Source organism: Nilaparvata lugens, chromosome 3 (genome assembly GCF_014356525.2).
Source record: "Nilaparvata lugens isolate BPH chromosome 3, ASM1435652v1, whole genome shotgun sequence".
NCBI classification, from domain to species: Eukaryota; Metazoa; Arthropoda; class Insecta; order Hemiptera; family Delphacidae; genus Nilaparvata; species Nilaparvata lugens.
In genome coordinates, this window is record NC_052506.1 from 47,329,488 (window position 1) to 47,345,987 (window position 16,500).

At 34.3% G+C, this 16,500-nt stretch overlaps 1 protein-coding gene across 1 annotated transcript in view; it reads right to left on the reverse strand.

Moving 5' to 3' along the window:
* LOC111050150 (piezo-type mechanosensitive ion channel component) overlaps nucleotides 1-16,500 on the reverse strand; it is a 153,067-nt gene that overhangs the window by 17,332 nt on the left and 119,235 nt on the right. Inside the window, exons 37-46 of the mRNA XM_039422810.1 lie at nucleotides 14,835-15,096; nucleotides 13,609-13,772; nucleotides 12,318-12,620; nucleotides 10,923-11,070; nucleotides 9,419-9,633; nucleotides 9,093-9,251; nucleotides 8,522-8,648; nucleotides 7,549-7,796; nucleotides 5,863-6,044; nucleotides 4,169-4,417 (exon numbers count right to left, since the gene is read on the reverse strand). Of these exons, the coding sequence (XP_039278744.1) occupies nucleotides 4,169-4,417; nucleotides 5,863-6,044; nucleotides 7,549-7,796; nucleotides 8,522-8,648; nucleotides 9,093-9,251; nucleotides 9,419-9,633; nucleotides 10,923-11,070; nucleotides 12,318-12,620; nucleotides 13,609-13,772; nucleotides 14,835-15,096 (2,057 nt within the window). The remainder of the gene's footprint in view (nucleotides 1-4,168; nucleotides 4,418-5,862; nucleotides 6,045-7,548; nucleotides 7,797-8,521; nucleotides 8,649-9,092; nucleotides 9,252-9,418; nucleotides 9,634-10,922; nucleotides 11,071-12,317; nucleotides 12,621-13,608; nucleotides 13,773-14,834; nucleotides 15,097-16,500) is intronic.

Genomic DNA, 16,500 nt, shown 5'->3' on the forward strand with positions numbered 1-16,500 from the left:
TTCTTCGGAAAGTTATAGATTATTGTGAAAATGGCTGGCTTAATAATATTGCTGATGGAGGAGAACTAGGCATTTTTTCAAACTAAGAAATGAAATAAAATTTAGCAAGGGTCTATTGTATTATAATTCAAGAATTATTATACCCAAGAATTTGAGAGATTTTATTTTGAAGAGGCTCCATGAAACGCACTTAGGAGAAACAAAAATAAACAGCATTGCCTCAAAATTCTATTATTGGCCAGGAATAAGAGCAAACATAAAAAATCTGGCTGAATCCTGCTTGCTTTGCCAAAAATATAGAAGGTCCAATGTAAGAAGTCCAACGCTTTCTCATGAAATACACGATTTTCCATTTTTAAAAATTGGAGTGGATATAGCTGAATTAAAAGGAATAGCTTATCTCATAGTTGTGGATTATTATTCAAGGTGGCTTGAAATAACAAAAATGAACAGTAAGACAAGTTCAGCTGTTAAATCTATTTTATCCCAGTTATTTGGCAGGTTTGGAATTCCGCAGATTATAATAGCTGATAATAACCCGTTTGGCTCCCAAGAAATGATACAGTTCGCAAAGGAGTGGGATTTTAAAATTATTACAATGAGTCCTCGTTATTCTCAGTCTAACGGCTTAGCTGAAAAGGGGGTGGACATAGCAAAGACTATGATAAGAAAGTGTGCTGAAAGCAAAACCGATTTAAACTTGAGTTTGCTTAACTATCGGAATAGTTGTGTTGCGGGTCTCAATTATTCTCCTTGCTCAGTTAATGTTTGGTCGGATGATAAGAACAAAGTTCCCTTATCCTCAAGATATTTTGAAACTTCATCAACTTCCTCGGAAAGAAATAGCAGTGCAAATGAAGAACCATAAATTTCAACAGAAAGAAACATACGATAAGCAGTCACGGAAACGTGTTTCTTATTTCAAAGAAAATCAGCCCATTTATATCCAAGATTGGAGAACAAAATTGTGGGAGCCTGGAGTAGTTATTAATGAAGCTGATGCCCCACGGTCTATGTGGTGAAGTCCAATAGCGGAAGAATATTAAGAAGAAATGAGAGGTTCTTAAGAAGAAGATGAAATCAAAGGAAAGATTGGAAAAGAAAATGTTTGAGAAAGTAAAAGGGGAAGATGTTTGTATATCATGTGATGTTACTTAATCACATGATAACTGTTTGATAATATAATAAGTTGTTTACTAAGTTTAGTTTGTTATCTACGTAAATAAAGATGGTTGCTTCAAATGGCTAAGAAGTTATTAAGATATTTAAACACATTGCATGTTTCCTGGACCATCTATTGACAATCAACAACTATGAAAACATTTTATTAATCATTGAAACACTGATTTAACCTATCTATTTTTCTAATTCAACACTTTACTGATAGTTATTATTACCAATTGATTGAGAAGAATATGTTTTCGGAATAATGAATGCTGCATGACTAAGCACATAGGAAGTCCCTATTGAGATTTAAATGAGAATATTGACTGTCAGATAAATTTCATGATTCACCAAATAAAGTCAAGTGTGACATAAGATACATTGACTTTTTGGCGGAACGATGTTCGCCGGGTAAGCTAGTTGTAAATAAAGCTTTATTATTAAAATAGTCAAAGCTGAAAAAAGACAGGCTCAATCACCAGGAATACTATAAATTCTATGAGGGAACAGTAAGCCATTAATTTTGAGTAGTCCAATCACTTCCATTATGGACACTGGATACATTATGGACAATCAATACGTATGAAATTTATTAGCTACAGAATAAAAAACTTTTGATTGCAGTGACCCCGACTACTACAATATGAATAAACATTTGGAACAAATATAAGAAATTACTCACATCTTTCAACTCGTACTTCTTATTCACAAAATATTAACAAAAAATATATATAAGTTATATTAAATGAACTCACGGCTAGTACTCAAGTTTGTCTTTTTCTGGCCATGCTACAAATAAATGTAAGTATATGTTTGACATTTTGTTTTTGTAATCTTGTTGTCTATTGAGGAAGTTTTCAATGCGATTTTTTAAGGCAATAAAATTTGAATTTGAAAAATAAGAATTATCAACAAACTCCTAACCAAAGAAAATCTCTGTGCTCTGTTCTAATCAGAATTTATGAGACTCCATAATTATACAGCTGATAGAAGGCGCATACCGAACTGGCCAAGCATACAACAATGGAACAAACACGTGGCAAGCTCGCGCTCTCGATAAACGAAAAATGAATTTGATCAGCTGATTTATAAGATTATTTTAAGCTTTTCAATGATTACAACATATGTTAGAATATCATGTGTCAATTATCTCATTTCCAAATTATGGCGTTCACCTTACCATGTTCATAACCTTACTTAATAGGATCCTTTTTCATCATTTGAAACTCTTAGAGGTAAAATATCTCAAAATCCGTTCTTAGTGCGCGTCTAGCATGTTTGAAGAATATTTGTGCAAAGTTTCAAGTCTGTAGGCCAATTAGTTTGAGCTGTAGTGTGATTTTACATCAACATTTTCGAAAAATGCCCTCTTCTTAACCCCCCTGTGTACCTGATTGGAATTTTTCTGCATGGATGTAATTTTTTTCGTAGCTGAACAGAAAAATACCTCATGACTTTGCTGTGCAATGAGCGATTAAAAAGTACAAAATTTTTGGGGGGCCCAGCTCCCTCAGGGGGGCAAATTTCTGAAAAACCTTTGTTAGTGGATGTTTTGAGGCTACCATAAACAATTGTGCAAAATTTCAAGTTTTTAGGCTCAGTAGTTTGGGCTGTGGTGTGATTTCAATCTGTCGGGGCTTAGGCTATGTACACATGGTAGCGTCGCACCGCGCGGTTTGAGACGCGCGTCCGACCGCGCGGTGCGATATACAATGGAGATAATGGCAGCGTCCACATGCACTGCTCACTCAAATGTGGACGCGCCGCGCACTGCGCCGCCCAGACTTTCAACCTGCGGCGACAGCGCAGTTCCCAGTACACTACAGTCAGTTGGATTCTACACATGAGAGCAGTCGGACGCGAGTTTTGATCTAGTTCACTTGTTTTGTGTAGTGATTTTACAGCAACTCTGTTCAGTGTGCAGACATGGAAATGAACAATTGTTGACACAGAATTGTTTATAGAAGAAGTAGAAAGTCGACATGTCATATGGGATATGGCGAGTCCTGATTACAAGAACGGAACAAGAACTTGATGCCAAGTCGTCTTTGGCAATATCTCCAAGAACTCATCAAAAGATGAAATCGGCATTCGCAAATAGTTAAAAAATTTGGGTTCGTATTTTCTCAGGTTAGGGTAAAGTGTCACAAAAGCACCATGCGTTAATCTATCGGTCAAAATAGGGTGAACCCAAAAGTTTCTTTGCCTTCGTTTTCTCGCTTTATATCTACGATACACAAGCCACATACATGTTACCTATTCAACTTCCATTGCTAAACTGGAGGTGGACGCCGCGTATAAAACGCTTGCATGTGTACAACTGCAGAATTTTGGACGCGCGTCGCACCGCGCGGTGCGACGCTACCATGTGTACATAGCTATAGCCTTTTATAATATATAAGATAAGAAGAGAAGAGAAGAGAGAAGATATAAGGATCAATTAACCTATAAATAATTTTATTATCTATCAACTCATAGAACATATCGGTTGAACACTCAACTGAATGTGAAAAACAGTTCCATGACACTGTACTAAGCTGTATAATTATGGAGTCTCTTTGGTTAGGAGTTTGTTGATAATTCGTTTTTCAATTATAAAATATAAGGATCTTTAGTATATTAAGATAAAATAAAGAATCGGCTTATACACGTACGAGATAGCAAATTCACAAATAACGCATCATCACGTCTGAACTACTAGACTGATTAACTTGAAATTATGCATATAGATTCTTAATTAACCGAGGATGGTTATAGGCCTATTTTCAATTCTTCAAGATTTCATTACGTCGAGTTTTTAATTAGACCCTTGCGGAGCACGGGTTACCTGCTGGTAGTGAATAATCAATTCATTTTTAATAATTCTATTATCTATCAACTCATAGAACATATCGGTTGAACACTCAACTGAATGTGAAAAACAATTCCATGACACTGTACTAAGAAGAAGGAAAGATTCAACGTTTCTAATACGATTCAATCAACATCAATGAAAATTACTGACCAGTTTTCATTAACATCTTAATAGGGTTGATAGTTCCTCGGTTGGTTACTTTAATGAATTTGGGAAATATGCTCTTGAGGTACAGAGGTTTGCCTTCATCCTTGTTCTGAAGTAGGTTGACAAGGTTCTGTCGGTTGGGGTCGTCAGGCATCAGCACCACCTCCGTCCCCGAGTTCAGCTGCGAAGGCTCCTCTGGGTTGGTGCTGATTTTCAGTGCTGACCAGTCCATCTTTATTGTCATCGGATTTACTGAAATTGAATAACCAGTCATTAGTCTATTATTAAACCAAGCGAACAACAGATTATCTACTACATTAGATAATTTCAACTGCAATTTTCAATAGTGGTACAAAGCAAATAACATTGAAAAAGCTATAGGTGTATTGTTACACAGAGAAGGACTATGGCGTCCATAAAAGACCTTATAAGTAGAGCTGAGGAGCCGAAGAGAAAGAACAGCAAATCACATGAGAAGTCTCTAAAAATTATAGAATATTTTCAGTTCTCAAACTATTTAACGAGAAATTTCTGTTTATATCCTATTATATTAAGCGAGCAATTTCTGTATGTATTTATGTATGACCAACGGATATCGAAAACGGCTCTAACGATTTTCACGAAAATTTTGAACACATAGTAGGTTTATGATATAATTCGATTGCACTAGGTCTCATCTCCGGGAAAACTCGCTCAAGGGCAAAAAAAGGATAATAATTATTCATCCTTGGAAAAACAGCTGATAATTTCGTCGTCTGTCGATAATGGAAGTGAGTTGAGTGAGCGAGGCATGTGTGTGGGACTGAGTCAAAATTATGACTCAGCTGTTGAACTATTGCAATCATTCAATCAGGTATTAAGTACCGGTTGCACAAAAGCCGGTTAAGTTTTAAACCTGATTGATTCCAGGTAAACCAATCATAGAAGCCGTCTTTTTAAAATTTGATTAAATTGATTTGGTCTTCTCTCATTTGGTTCCAATGAAATTAATTAGGATTAAAATTTAACCGGCTTTTGTGCGGCCTTTGTGAGCGAGATTTTTGCATTCCACTTGGAATTAATCTCAATCCACTGTGATTAGATAGAACCTTTCTGTATAAACTATAAATAGCTATATTATAAATTCGTTTTCCGTAATACATTTTATATGCTTTTGTACTCCAGAGCGAAGCTTTGTACCCCGATATTTTTAATAATTTGATTGTATGGGAGGGGATGTTGTGATATTTTTCATAATAAAAAATTCTTTCTTTTCTAAATTTTATTGATGAATCAACTTTGTATGAAATTATTTTTTGTTTTAGAAGATATGCTATAAAGTCAGTTAAATGTTGAATAATTTTCCAACACAATAATCACCAAGAGGTATCTGAATTAAGAGTCATAACTACTGTGTATTGTGTATCATTACATGATACACAAAACATATTTTATAGGTCCATCTAATAATGGTTTCATTGCAATAGTTTTTTATGTTGATCTTTCTCAAGGACATTCTGAAAATATGATTAAAAGTCTAATCTCTGACTACAATTTATTTGCTTCGGATGAACAAGATTTTTATCCAAAGTTCTACTGAAATTAATATTACCGTAGGTTACAAATTAGCCAGATTGATACTAAACCTAGAAGAATACTACTCTACTATAGTTGGTTATGTTATCCTTTCATCAGGTCCATCTAAAAATAATTAATACCTGACTGCGTTTCTTTGATGAGACTGCCAAGATCAGGAGGAGATATCGTCCAGATGGAAGTGGAATGTGAACTGAACTGTACGACACCGACATCTTGGTAGCTGTAACTTGATAAGAACGTTTGCGCTTTCCTTGATCTCTTGTATACTGAGTTAATCCTTTCCCAATGCTGCTCGTTCAATCTGAAGTAAAACATAAACAAAGATAACAGACAATGGAATTAAATACATAACATGTTATTCATTGGATAACGTGTGATGCATAATTATGAACCGCGTTGACGAGCCGAGAAGAATGAAGTGTAGTACAATGAAATCTGAGAATTGTGCCAAAAGTTATAAGTGTTTGAAATTTTGATCCTTGAGGTGTCCTTAAGCGCGCCTCTCCACTAGGGAATGCTGAAATGAAGTGTATCTAACGGGTGATTCTCATTGAACATAATCTTGTGAACTAATGTCATTGTGCGAAATATCAATGTGAAGACAATGTAGTTGGTGATGATGGTTGAAGCTGAAAATTAGGTGTTTTTCACAATACAAGGAGCATTGTTGTCTGGTGTACCTGGAAATCTATATGACATAGAGCGCTCTACCTGATCTCAGATTGTAGAGCACAAGAATACGCCCAGAAGGATTTTGAATCATACATTTTAATGTTAAAAATCGGAAAATATTGTTGATCAAAAACTAAAATTCATCAAAATTTATTTTTTCTTCAAATTTTACTAATTTAAAAAAAATCATAACTCAGTACTCATTGGAGATAGAGAGTTCCGAATGATCTGATTTTATAATCTAAAAAAAGGCGAGAGCAAATTTTTCTATCCGATTACGAGATTTGGCAGAAATATCTGAAAACTGGAAAATGAACCGAGGTTTTTGGGCTACGTTATATCTTGAAATTTTGCATGAAAAAATTGGTTCTGGACCTCTCTCATGTATCCAAATAATATAATAAAAAATCAGAACTTCCATATAAATTGCAAGCACACCCCCTTTTCATGTCTAACATAAAAACTAAAACATTTTTTAAAACAATTAGAAACTATTAGAAATTTACTTTTTTACATTAATGATTTCTTATTAACATATGATGTCGGATGGTATTATTTTTGAAAATACGATGGAATAGTTATTTGTGCAACTAGTGCGCAAAGTGACAGTTTGCTGCACCGAAAGAAACGTTTACGCCCGAGCCGTAGGCGAGGGCGGAATGGTTTCTTGAGTGCAGCAGAGGAACTTTGCGCACGTATTTCACATTAAGTTTTTCCTACAGTTACCATTGAATATCAAAAGTGGGTAATTATGGGTAAAATTGCCTGAAATCCATCAAATGTTTTTCTGTGTAATTTTATTATTGATAAAAACCTTAATCCTAAAATCCTAAAGTCCTCGTTGTCCTTGGTTATAATATCTAATTAATAATTAGTGCGTTGTGCTTCGTTGCACCTCTGCTCACTATAGCAGCCCACTCACTGTTACCAACTTCATTTTGATTTTGCTGCACTGTTGCTCCATATAACCTACTAAGTATTTTGCGTTGCAATGTTGCAAATCTGGAGTGCAGAAAAATTTTTCCCGCACTAGAGCGGAAAAGTGATTCTTTGCGTTCTGTAATCAGTGCAGCAATGGCCACTTTTCAACGTAGCTGTAGGAAAATATAATTAGTATTAGAAAATGAGCTCACTTGTGGATGGAGTTGTTCCTAGCAGACATAGAGTATATGGGCTGGTAGCCGCCTATTCTCACAGACACAGATACTTCGTAAGGCAGGTTTGGTTCACCGACTGTGTTACCGAGCGCGAACCACACCAGTGGGAACCATAGAACCGCGAAAATACCGAATAAGAATCCACCACCATAGATATACTTGGAAGAAGCTGTCTTCTTTTCTCCTCTGGCTTGAGGATACTCGGTTTCCATACGACGCTGGCACTGTAATTAGACAAGTAAAGCTATTATTATTCATTGTAGAGGTAGAGTACAGTAGCTTGGGTGAGAGAGAATAATATTAGTCGAAGGAAGTATTGAAAGTGAATTTATTAATTTTTTTAAATCATAATTTTTGAATCAGAACAGTCAATAGACAGAAGAGAATAGAACGGTTTTTTTTAAATAGGGGCAGTCAATAAACAGCAAAGAGAGTAGAAACGTTGGTAAACTATAAACACACAAAGCTACAGAAAACGTATAATATGAAACGTATAATATCTATGATAGAATAAAACCTACCTAATCAGTATCACATGAGCAATTTATATTGGTTTCTTATAACAAGAGCACTTCAAAAAACTAACTCTCAATAGAATCATTAATATATACATTCAAAACTTTACATTAGTTGAAACTTCACATCATGCAACACTTTCAAAGAGTTTTTCAGTCAATGAATTTGGATTTTTAATGATGCAAGTCGAGAAGTGTATAATAATTATAAAAGACATACGTGTATCCGTATTTTATCTTCCGACAACTCGGAAGATATATATTAAGATATATTTTTAATAAATCTTAATAATATAAAATAATCAAAGATGTGATATAAAGTCATTCATTTGGCTTTTTGATAGACGTTTGAAATCTCTATCCAAAAGAAAACTAGTCATGAAATTCAGGTATTGGGAATGTTCATAGGATGAGAGGCTACGTGAATTGAATACCTTGAGCTGGAATATGTGAGCAAAGATATCCTCCATTTTCAACCAATCGGGAAGTGTCATTGATGTATCAGTCCAAATCCAGTCCATTAAAGCTCGTATTTCGAATACAAAAGGCACTAACATGAACCTGTTAATAAGTGAAGTCAGGGATGAAAATTGCATTTTTTGTAGATAAATTCAAGTTCAGTAAAATATTGATCAACGTAAAAATATTTCAATCATTTCAAATGATAGACTTATAACTGTGAGGTAATATTGGAGAAATTTAATTGTGACAAATGACAAGATACAATTATGACAATGTAGCTATGTGACATTTTTTGTAACAAACTACATTTCCAGAGTTTACCAGTGGACTGAAGAAATAATAATAAATTCCGAGACTGATCGGTAGACTTACCGTAGTCTCTTTCGCTCAAGGAAATTCTGCAAAGAACATTAATATTTTTATGTTCTACTACAATGATAGTAATTTTTATGTATCTTGCTATGTTATTCAAACGACTTTTTTCTCTGATTTTATTAGGTTTTGTCAAATAAATTTGGAATAGAAACAGAAAGAGATACTCACAACTTGAACAGGTACATGTTCAGAATATTGTAGCTCTTGCAGAGGAAATTTCCCAAAATTCTTGTAGGATAACCACTACGTATTTGGTAAGCCGACAGCAAGAGATAGAAGCATTTCACCATGTACCATATTTGAGGTGGTAATGCTGCATTGAATTGTCTGAAAATGAACATAAGAAATCATTATATTAGATATATATTTTTCAGTACAGCTTTGCAATACTCTCAGCTTTCATGAATTAAAAAATAAGAGTAACTACCTATTTGACGTTGCCTAATCAAGCTACAGAATAGATTAATATGATAAATAATTGTGACTAGATGTACCTTTCAGTGACTGCAGGTAGTACAAAAAACATCCAAATGTGGATACCAATGACAAGTATAAATTGGAAGACGATCTTGCCGAGAATGTATTTGCGCAAATACAAGGTGCGGTCAACAATGATCAGCAGGAATTGGAGAATGAGCATAACAAGGAATGGAATCGGAACTCTGTTCTCCTCGATGTACTTGGCCACTCCTCCGTCACCCTGCTGCGACTGCAAAACAAGCATACGATTAGTAGAAAATGAATTATGATTTCCTACTCTAAAGAGATTTATTCTATCATTGAATGCATAAAACAAAGAAGAAACTCATCAGAACTATTGAGAAATTGTCAACCATAAACATTAACAAAGCAAAATTCGCAGTAACTATCAAAATTACCAAAACTTTGGAGGAATAAATCTTGAATTATAAAGAAATATCAAGGTAGTAATGATCAGTGTATAAAGTTTGAGGGTTTATTGTAAAGAAGTGAGGGTTTATTGTAAATTGGAAAGAAGTAAAATAGAATGAAATAGGTTTTAAATGTATGAATAAGTCCCGGTTGCACAAAAGGCTGTGAAAATTTTATCTTTAACAAATGTAATTTGATTGTATGGTACGAGATGTTGTGGTATTTCTTCAGATGTTGTGATATTGTCAGTCAATACCACTGAGTTCAGCTGAAGATGTGGTAGGTGTTATCATGAATCTGGTTCTGTTATGTGAATTTATATTAGAACAAATATAGTGGTATTGACAATATCAACGTCTCATTCTTTCAATTGATCAAATATCATGAGAACTTATCAGAGAAGCCTTCTTTTGGAAAAAGCCATCTCCGAGTGGTTCTCGTGGCATTTAATCATGATTAAAATTGAACAGGCTTTTGTGCAAATGGGGCTCTATGTTGTTAAACCGGATAACATAAAGTAATATTATTGACAACAATCCGAACTATTTCTTGGTCGATGATGACCAGTTGACCAGATATTATGATGTCAATCAGTTTCAACAGATTGTGAACTTCTGATAATTAATAAAAATTATAGTATTAAAAATACTTGAAAGTTACAAATACAAACCCTCCAGTGATATTCAATTATGATTTACGACCCTATTATTTAAGATCAATTTGGTACTAGAGTCAAGTCTAGGATTAAATCTGAAATTGAAATACAATAACATAGTGTTGAATTGAATGCTCAACCTCATTTTTGAATTACAATAAGTGAACTCTCTATATTCTTGTCAAGTATAAAATTACGGCTTGCTAGGATCTTGACTCAATTAGCTGAAAAAAAACTCAATTGGTTGATAAAATGTTTTTTCTATGCATAGTAGCGCCTTGATGCTATATGAAAGGGATCATCGATTCAGGGATCAAGTAATAAATCAGTCCATGACTTTATGTAATCATTATTTATTCGAATAAATCGAATTGAATTGGACTACGATGTATTTTCGATCAGGATTCAATTTTATTAATATAGTAGTACTATGGAAGTTGGAGATTACTTACTCCAAAAGCAGCAAATCCGAATATGATCACGATGAGATTGAAAAAATCGCAGAAGAACATGTAAGCATAGACATCTGCTGTTACCCTCACAGATGGTTCAAGAAGAGACTTGAAAAATCCTTTTGCAGGATTGAAATATTTTGAAGCCCTGAAAAAATTGATCACAATGAAAATTACCCATCTAAATAATAAATCTGTTATTGTGAGATTCACTTACAAACAGTTAGCTTTGATTTACAGTAGAAGCTCTCTTAACCGACCCCTACGGGACCGGACCGTGGTCGGATAACGAAAAAGGTCGGTTAAACCGAATAAAATTGTAAATAGTCGTAATAGGTGTTAAAATCATTCAAACACGTGAAAAAAAGCTTTTAAAAACTGTTCCTAAACTTTTAAAACTACTGTAGCCATTACTCACCCAATAGTCCTTATGATCTTCCATGTCCCTTGATGAACACCGACACCGAGTTCATCGCTAATGCTTTTAACAGATTCCCCTTTATCAAGCCGTTCTATTGCTTTTTGTTTTTGTTCCATCGTCACAACCAGTCTCTTACGTTTAACACCACTCATTTTACACTACTGTACTTTACACTAACAAAGTCAATTACATAAACAATTACGGAATCAAAAACTGTTAAATATCAAAGTTTGCAAACACAGTTAGCACACTAGAAACTGCCCGCACATAATATTGAGAGCAACTGACTGAACTTTGACTTGCTACGGAATCATATGTTCGACCTGTTGAAACATGAAAGTTATTTTTGGATCGTTATCGCAGCAGCAGCGGAAGTTTGTATATTCCTGAAAACGGTCGGTTAATCCGACAGGCGGTTGATCCGAGGTCGGTTAAGAGAGCTTCTACTGTAAATGAAAAGGGAATGTTGACAGTATGAAGTGAATGCACCAAAAGGTAGGTAAACATAATGATAAGTAGTGAAATTATGATATGTATAATTTGTAAATTTTAAGTCGTCATCCTCCTCCTCTTATCACTATTCATTTTTTTGATAGCTTTCAATTTAGTATAGTGTGGAATGTTGATTATCGATCGTCATTTTTATGTTGTTCATAATTTTAGCTTGGTTGCTGAGAATTGGTAGGCCTAATAAAGTGGTCTTATATCACATCACATCAACAAGTGGCCCGTTTCTCAACTCCTTTTATGTTTTTACATTAAGCTGTTTACGAATGAGTATACCTCTCTTATATTAATTAATTTTTACTTTAACTACAATAATGCAATATTGTTTTGAAGATTTTCATGCTCTATGGAAGTAAAATTATAATTCATTATCTGTACTTCCAAGTATGAATGTCACAATGAATGAGATCGAATAAAATGTAGTTCCAGTGGAGTTCTATGAATATAAGCTATAGATAGAAGCTTACGTGAGCGGGATTATTTGCGGCAGACACTCGAAAGGCGTCTCAACAGGGTAGCGAATGGTGAGCATGCTCTTCCGGTCACGTGACCCGTCGGCCGACTCTGACAGGTCCTCGGACACATCAGTGGGCACCGACGCCTCTTTGCTGAAGAAGCGCTTGAGACGCTCGCGGATGTTCTGCTTGTGCTCCGACCCGCTGCCACCCTGGAACAGGTTCGCCTCACTCTCCATCTGACGCAGCTGCAGCATTGTTTGCGAGCTCGCTTCACTCGTCGTCTTCCACAGGCCCAGCGACTTCAGCACCGATCTGTCAACCGAATTTTTGTTTTATAGAATGATTGAATGAATAGAATAATTGAATCCTTTATATAACACAAAATTATGTGTGAGGCATGCATAGATTAAACTATACGTCTTGCACAGACAATATACATAATATAGTAGTACAAGGCCGGTTTCTAAGGAACTTATAAAATCTGATGATCCATCAAACCTAAAGATTTGATGATCCATAAGATTTAATTAGTGTCCTAGAAACGGCAACTTCAAGTTGTGATTCTATAACAATAATAAATGTATGGTTTGGTGAAATGAAAAGTCCCCCACTAGTTCGGTTCGGGGGTGGGCGGAAGTTGAAATGAGCCTGCGCATTACTGATTGCTGTATTCATAATTAAAATTACGGCTTGCTAGAATCTTGACTCAATTAGCTGACAAAAGCTCAATTAGTTGATCAAATGTTTTTGCTATGCATGGTAGCGCCTTGATGCAGTGGAAGAGCTGAATCGAATGGACGAGTCCATGACTTTGTGTAATCATTCTTTATTCGAATAAATAGAATTGAATTGGACTCCTACTTGAATGTTTCATAACTATGAGACGAATGAGGCCAATAGCCTAGTGAGTCATAGTAAATGAGAAACGGGAATTATGGGAATGCGATGCAAGTTGAACTAAGCAATGTGCATGAAACATCAACTCAATTAATTCTCAATTTAGTTTATAAAATCTGTTGCTATTGGAACTTGTCATTTCTACTGTTGTATATTGTTCAGAAATTGAAATGTGATAAAATCACACTGAATAATTGAACTAATTTCGATCAAATAATCGATAATTCATAAGTCTTTTCATTGTTTTCTTACAAATATTGAGTGATCATTCATTAGCTAAAAAGGTTCATTCAAATCTGAACATTCTGACATCTTGAATAGGGTGCTTACAGATATAGAATACTTTTGTTGGAAGAATAACTGTATAATTTTATAAATGAATTATATTACTATGGAATCTTACCTATGGAAAAATACCATTAACAGCAGTAACAAATCGAATGTGACATAGTTTGGCTTCCTCTCAATGCCAATGATGCGAGGCAGGAAGAAAGGTCTATTATCGGGGGCTTGTTCATCCCAAGACAAAATCTTGAATTGGAATAGGCACTTGATGACAATCACAGTCTGCGAAATGAGAACATTAAATACATTTAATTATTGAATATCACTAAGAACTTCATGAATAAAGTTCAATATATGAAGTAGAATATGTGTATATATGATTTTGTCCACATAATGATATACACCGTGTCCCACAAAGAGGTTTGCACGTTTCATTTTATATTACGTTCCCATTCATGCACCGATTTTTTTAAAATTTTACACAGTTTACAAACTAGATTCTAAAAATATTCTGGGAAAATTTCAACTCCCAACCTTCGTAGAAACAAAATGGCGGCATATTGAAAAACGATACTTAAAGAACATTAAAAAGGTGTATTTGGTTTTATAAAATATTTTCATTTTTGCACTTTTTTGTTTGCAATATGACTTTCAAATAAAAAAAACTAGAACATAGCCTAATGAAAAACCTTAAAGTCCAAAATCATTCAAATTGAAATCCATCCATAGCAATACACTGATAACAGCGCTTAAGAAATGATTCATAAGCTCTTAACAATGAAACTCCTCGGTATCCGGAGAAGTTCCTCTTCTATTGATCGATTTAGTTCCTCATCATTATTGAAGCTATGGGTATAAACTTTTTCCTCCAAGTAACCCCATAAAAAGAAGTCACAAACAGTTAAATCTGGTGACCAATCTAAGAAATCACTTCCACGACCAATCCAGCGGCCATGAAGAGGCCGTAAATTATACATTTACTAATTGATTGACATGATTTGCGAAATGAGGTGGAGCACAATCTTGTTGGAAGATTGCTTGATCCATTTCTAGCACCATCAAATGAGCCAAGACTTCCGCAACTAAGCAAACAAATCACATAATAACTCATAAAAGTAGTTTTTATAGAAAACGAATTAGTAAAATTTTCAATATGCCGCCATTTTGTTTCTACAAAGGTTAGGGAGCTGAAATTTTCCCAGAATATTTTCAGAACCTACTTTGTAAACTGTGTAAAATTTAAGTTCGGTACATGAATGGGCACGTAATATAAAATTAAACGTCTAAACCTCTTCGTGAGACACGGTGTGTACATTGTGAATGTGGATTGATTATTTATCTTACCTGTGTATAGGCAATGACGGAGATCCAGAAGTTCTTAGAGGGTCTGGGAACGGTGAGAGTACCCCATAGGAAGACCATAGAAGGTAAAGGCAGAGAAAGCAGAGTGGCTGACTTTATTTGGTTCAAAAATATCATAAAGTAGCAAACTAGTTCAGAACGTGACATCAGAGCAAACCACAGAGATTGGATGAACTGAATTATCAGCCACTTTTCAGTGTTTCTCTTGTCTTTAGCTGTTTGCAGATCTTCTAGTGATTCCACTCTGCAAGAATAAAATAGAATTATACTAAATAAATTACAATTATTAAAACATAAAACAATAGCAAGAGTACATTATGAAAATTATTGAATGGCAAAAATGACTGATTGTTAGTGTTTGACTCTTTTGATATCATCAACTCACTATTAAAACTTATATTGAAATAAATTAATTGATATCACTATATTGGAAACTTATTCTTCAGCTTTCTCACTTATTCAACTCTGTTCCAAATAGAATGTTTCAATATATATATATATATCGTACAATTTTGATATCTATGATGATTTGATTGTTTGATCTTCCACATGAATTGATAGGGTGATTGATGTTATTCATTCATCAGAAAACATGCAGAGTCTTCATATTAGAGCATGATAAACTGGCATTGGAAGCATTAAATATATTTTTTAAAACAAGGTTTATGAGATGAGTTTCTTTCATGCACAATTTTGATAATAACAATAATTAATTGTTTCTATTTGACATTTAGAATCCTCATGTAAAGACTTCCCTTATTGAAATCAATAAACTCATTAAATCCCAATTTCAAAACGGTTCATGACTCTTTCATGAGATGTCTTATAAATTAGAAATAGCTTATAAACGTTTGATGCGATATTTCCGCATCCATCTTCTTAAACTCAGCACATTCCAGTTGTAATATTGGAAAGATAAAATTGATCTTCATCATCATCATCTAGAGCCTACTGGATTTAACAATTCTGCCTACAAGTAAACAAGTTATATTAGTTGAAAGTACAATTTTAAAAAATCTTGATTTGAAAACATTTGAATGGTTGATATCAAACAATGTGATTGAAATTATATAAATAATGGAATAACATCAAAAAGAGCTGCTTGAGAATAAAAAGTTACCAAGTAGTTAAGCCTAGAAAATTAACACATAGTTAATAAAATGATAGGCTAGACTAAGTCAAACTCGAGATGAAACTCAAATACCATGCTAGATCTATTCAAAAAACATGCTCAATCATACAGTATATGAAGGATGTTTTCCTATGAGGAGCTTCAACATAATAAATAGGCTAAAGGTGAAATTAACGATAATTTCAAGAAATTTTTGAACAGCGTAATATTTATTCAAGTAAAAGTAAATATTCTGATAATTTCATTTTGTATTTCTTATACATATAACTACTAGTTCTGTGAACAGTAGACCTCGCGCTCAGTGAGTTACATTGACCTGTTGTTATGCTTTCTCAAAAATTAATAAATAATTTATCAATTAAAAATGTCTAGAAAAAATCCTAAATAAACATAGAGCTTTCTGTCCTATATCGTCCCGGAATGTGAGTGTGAGCGCTGTTATCAGGCCTGGCTGCAACTGTCTACAACGTTGATGGAAAGATACAATTTTCAAAATGTTCGATGTTTTTGAACGGG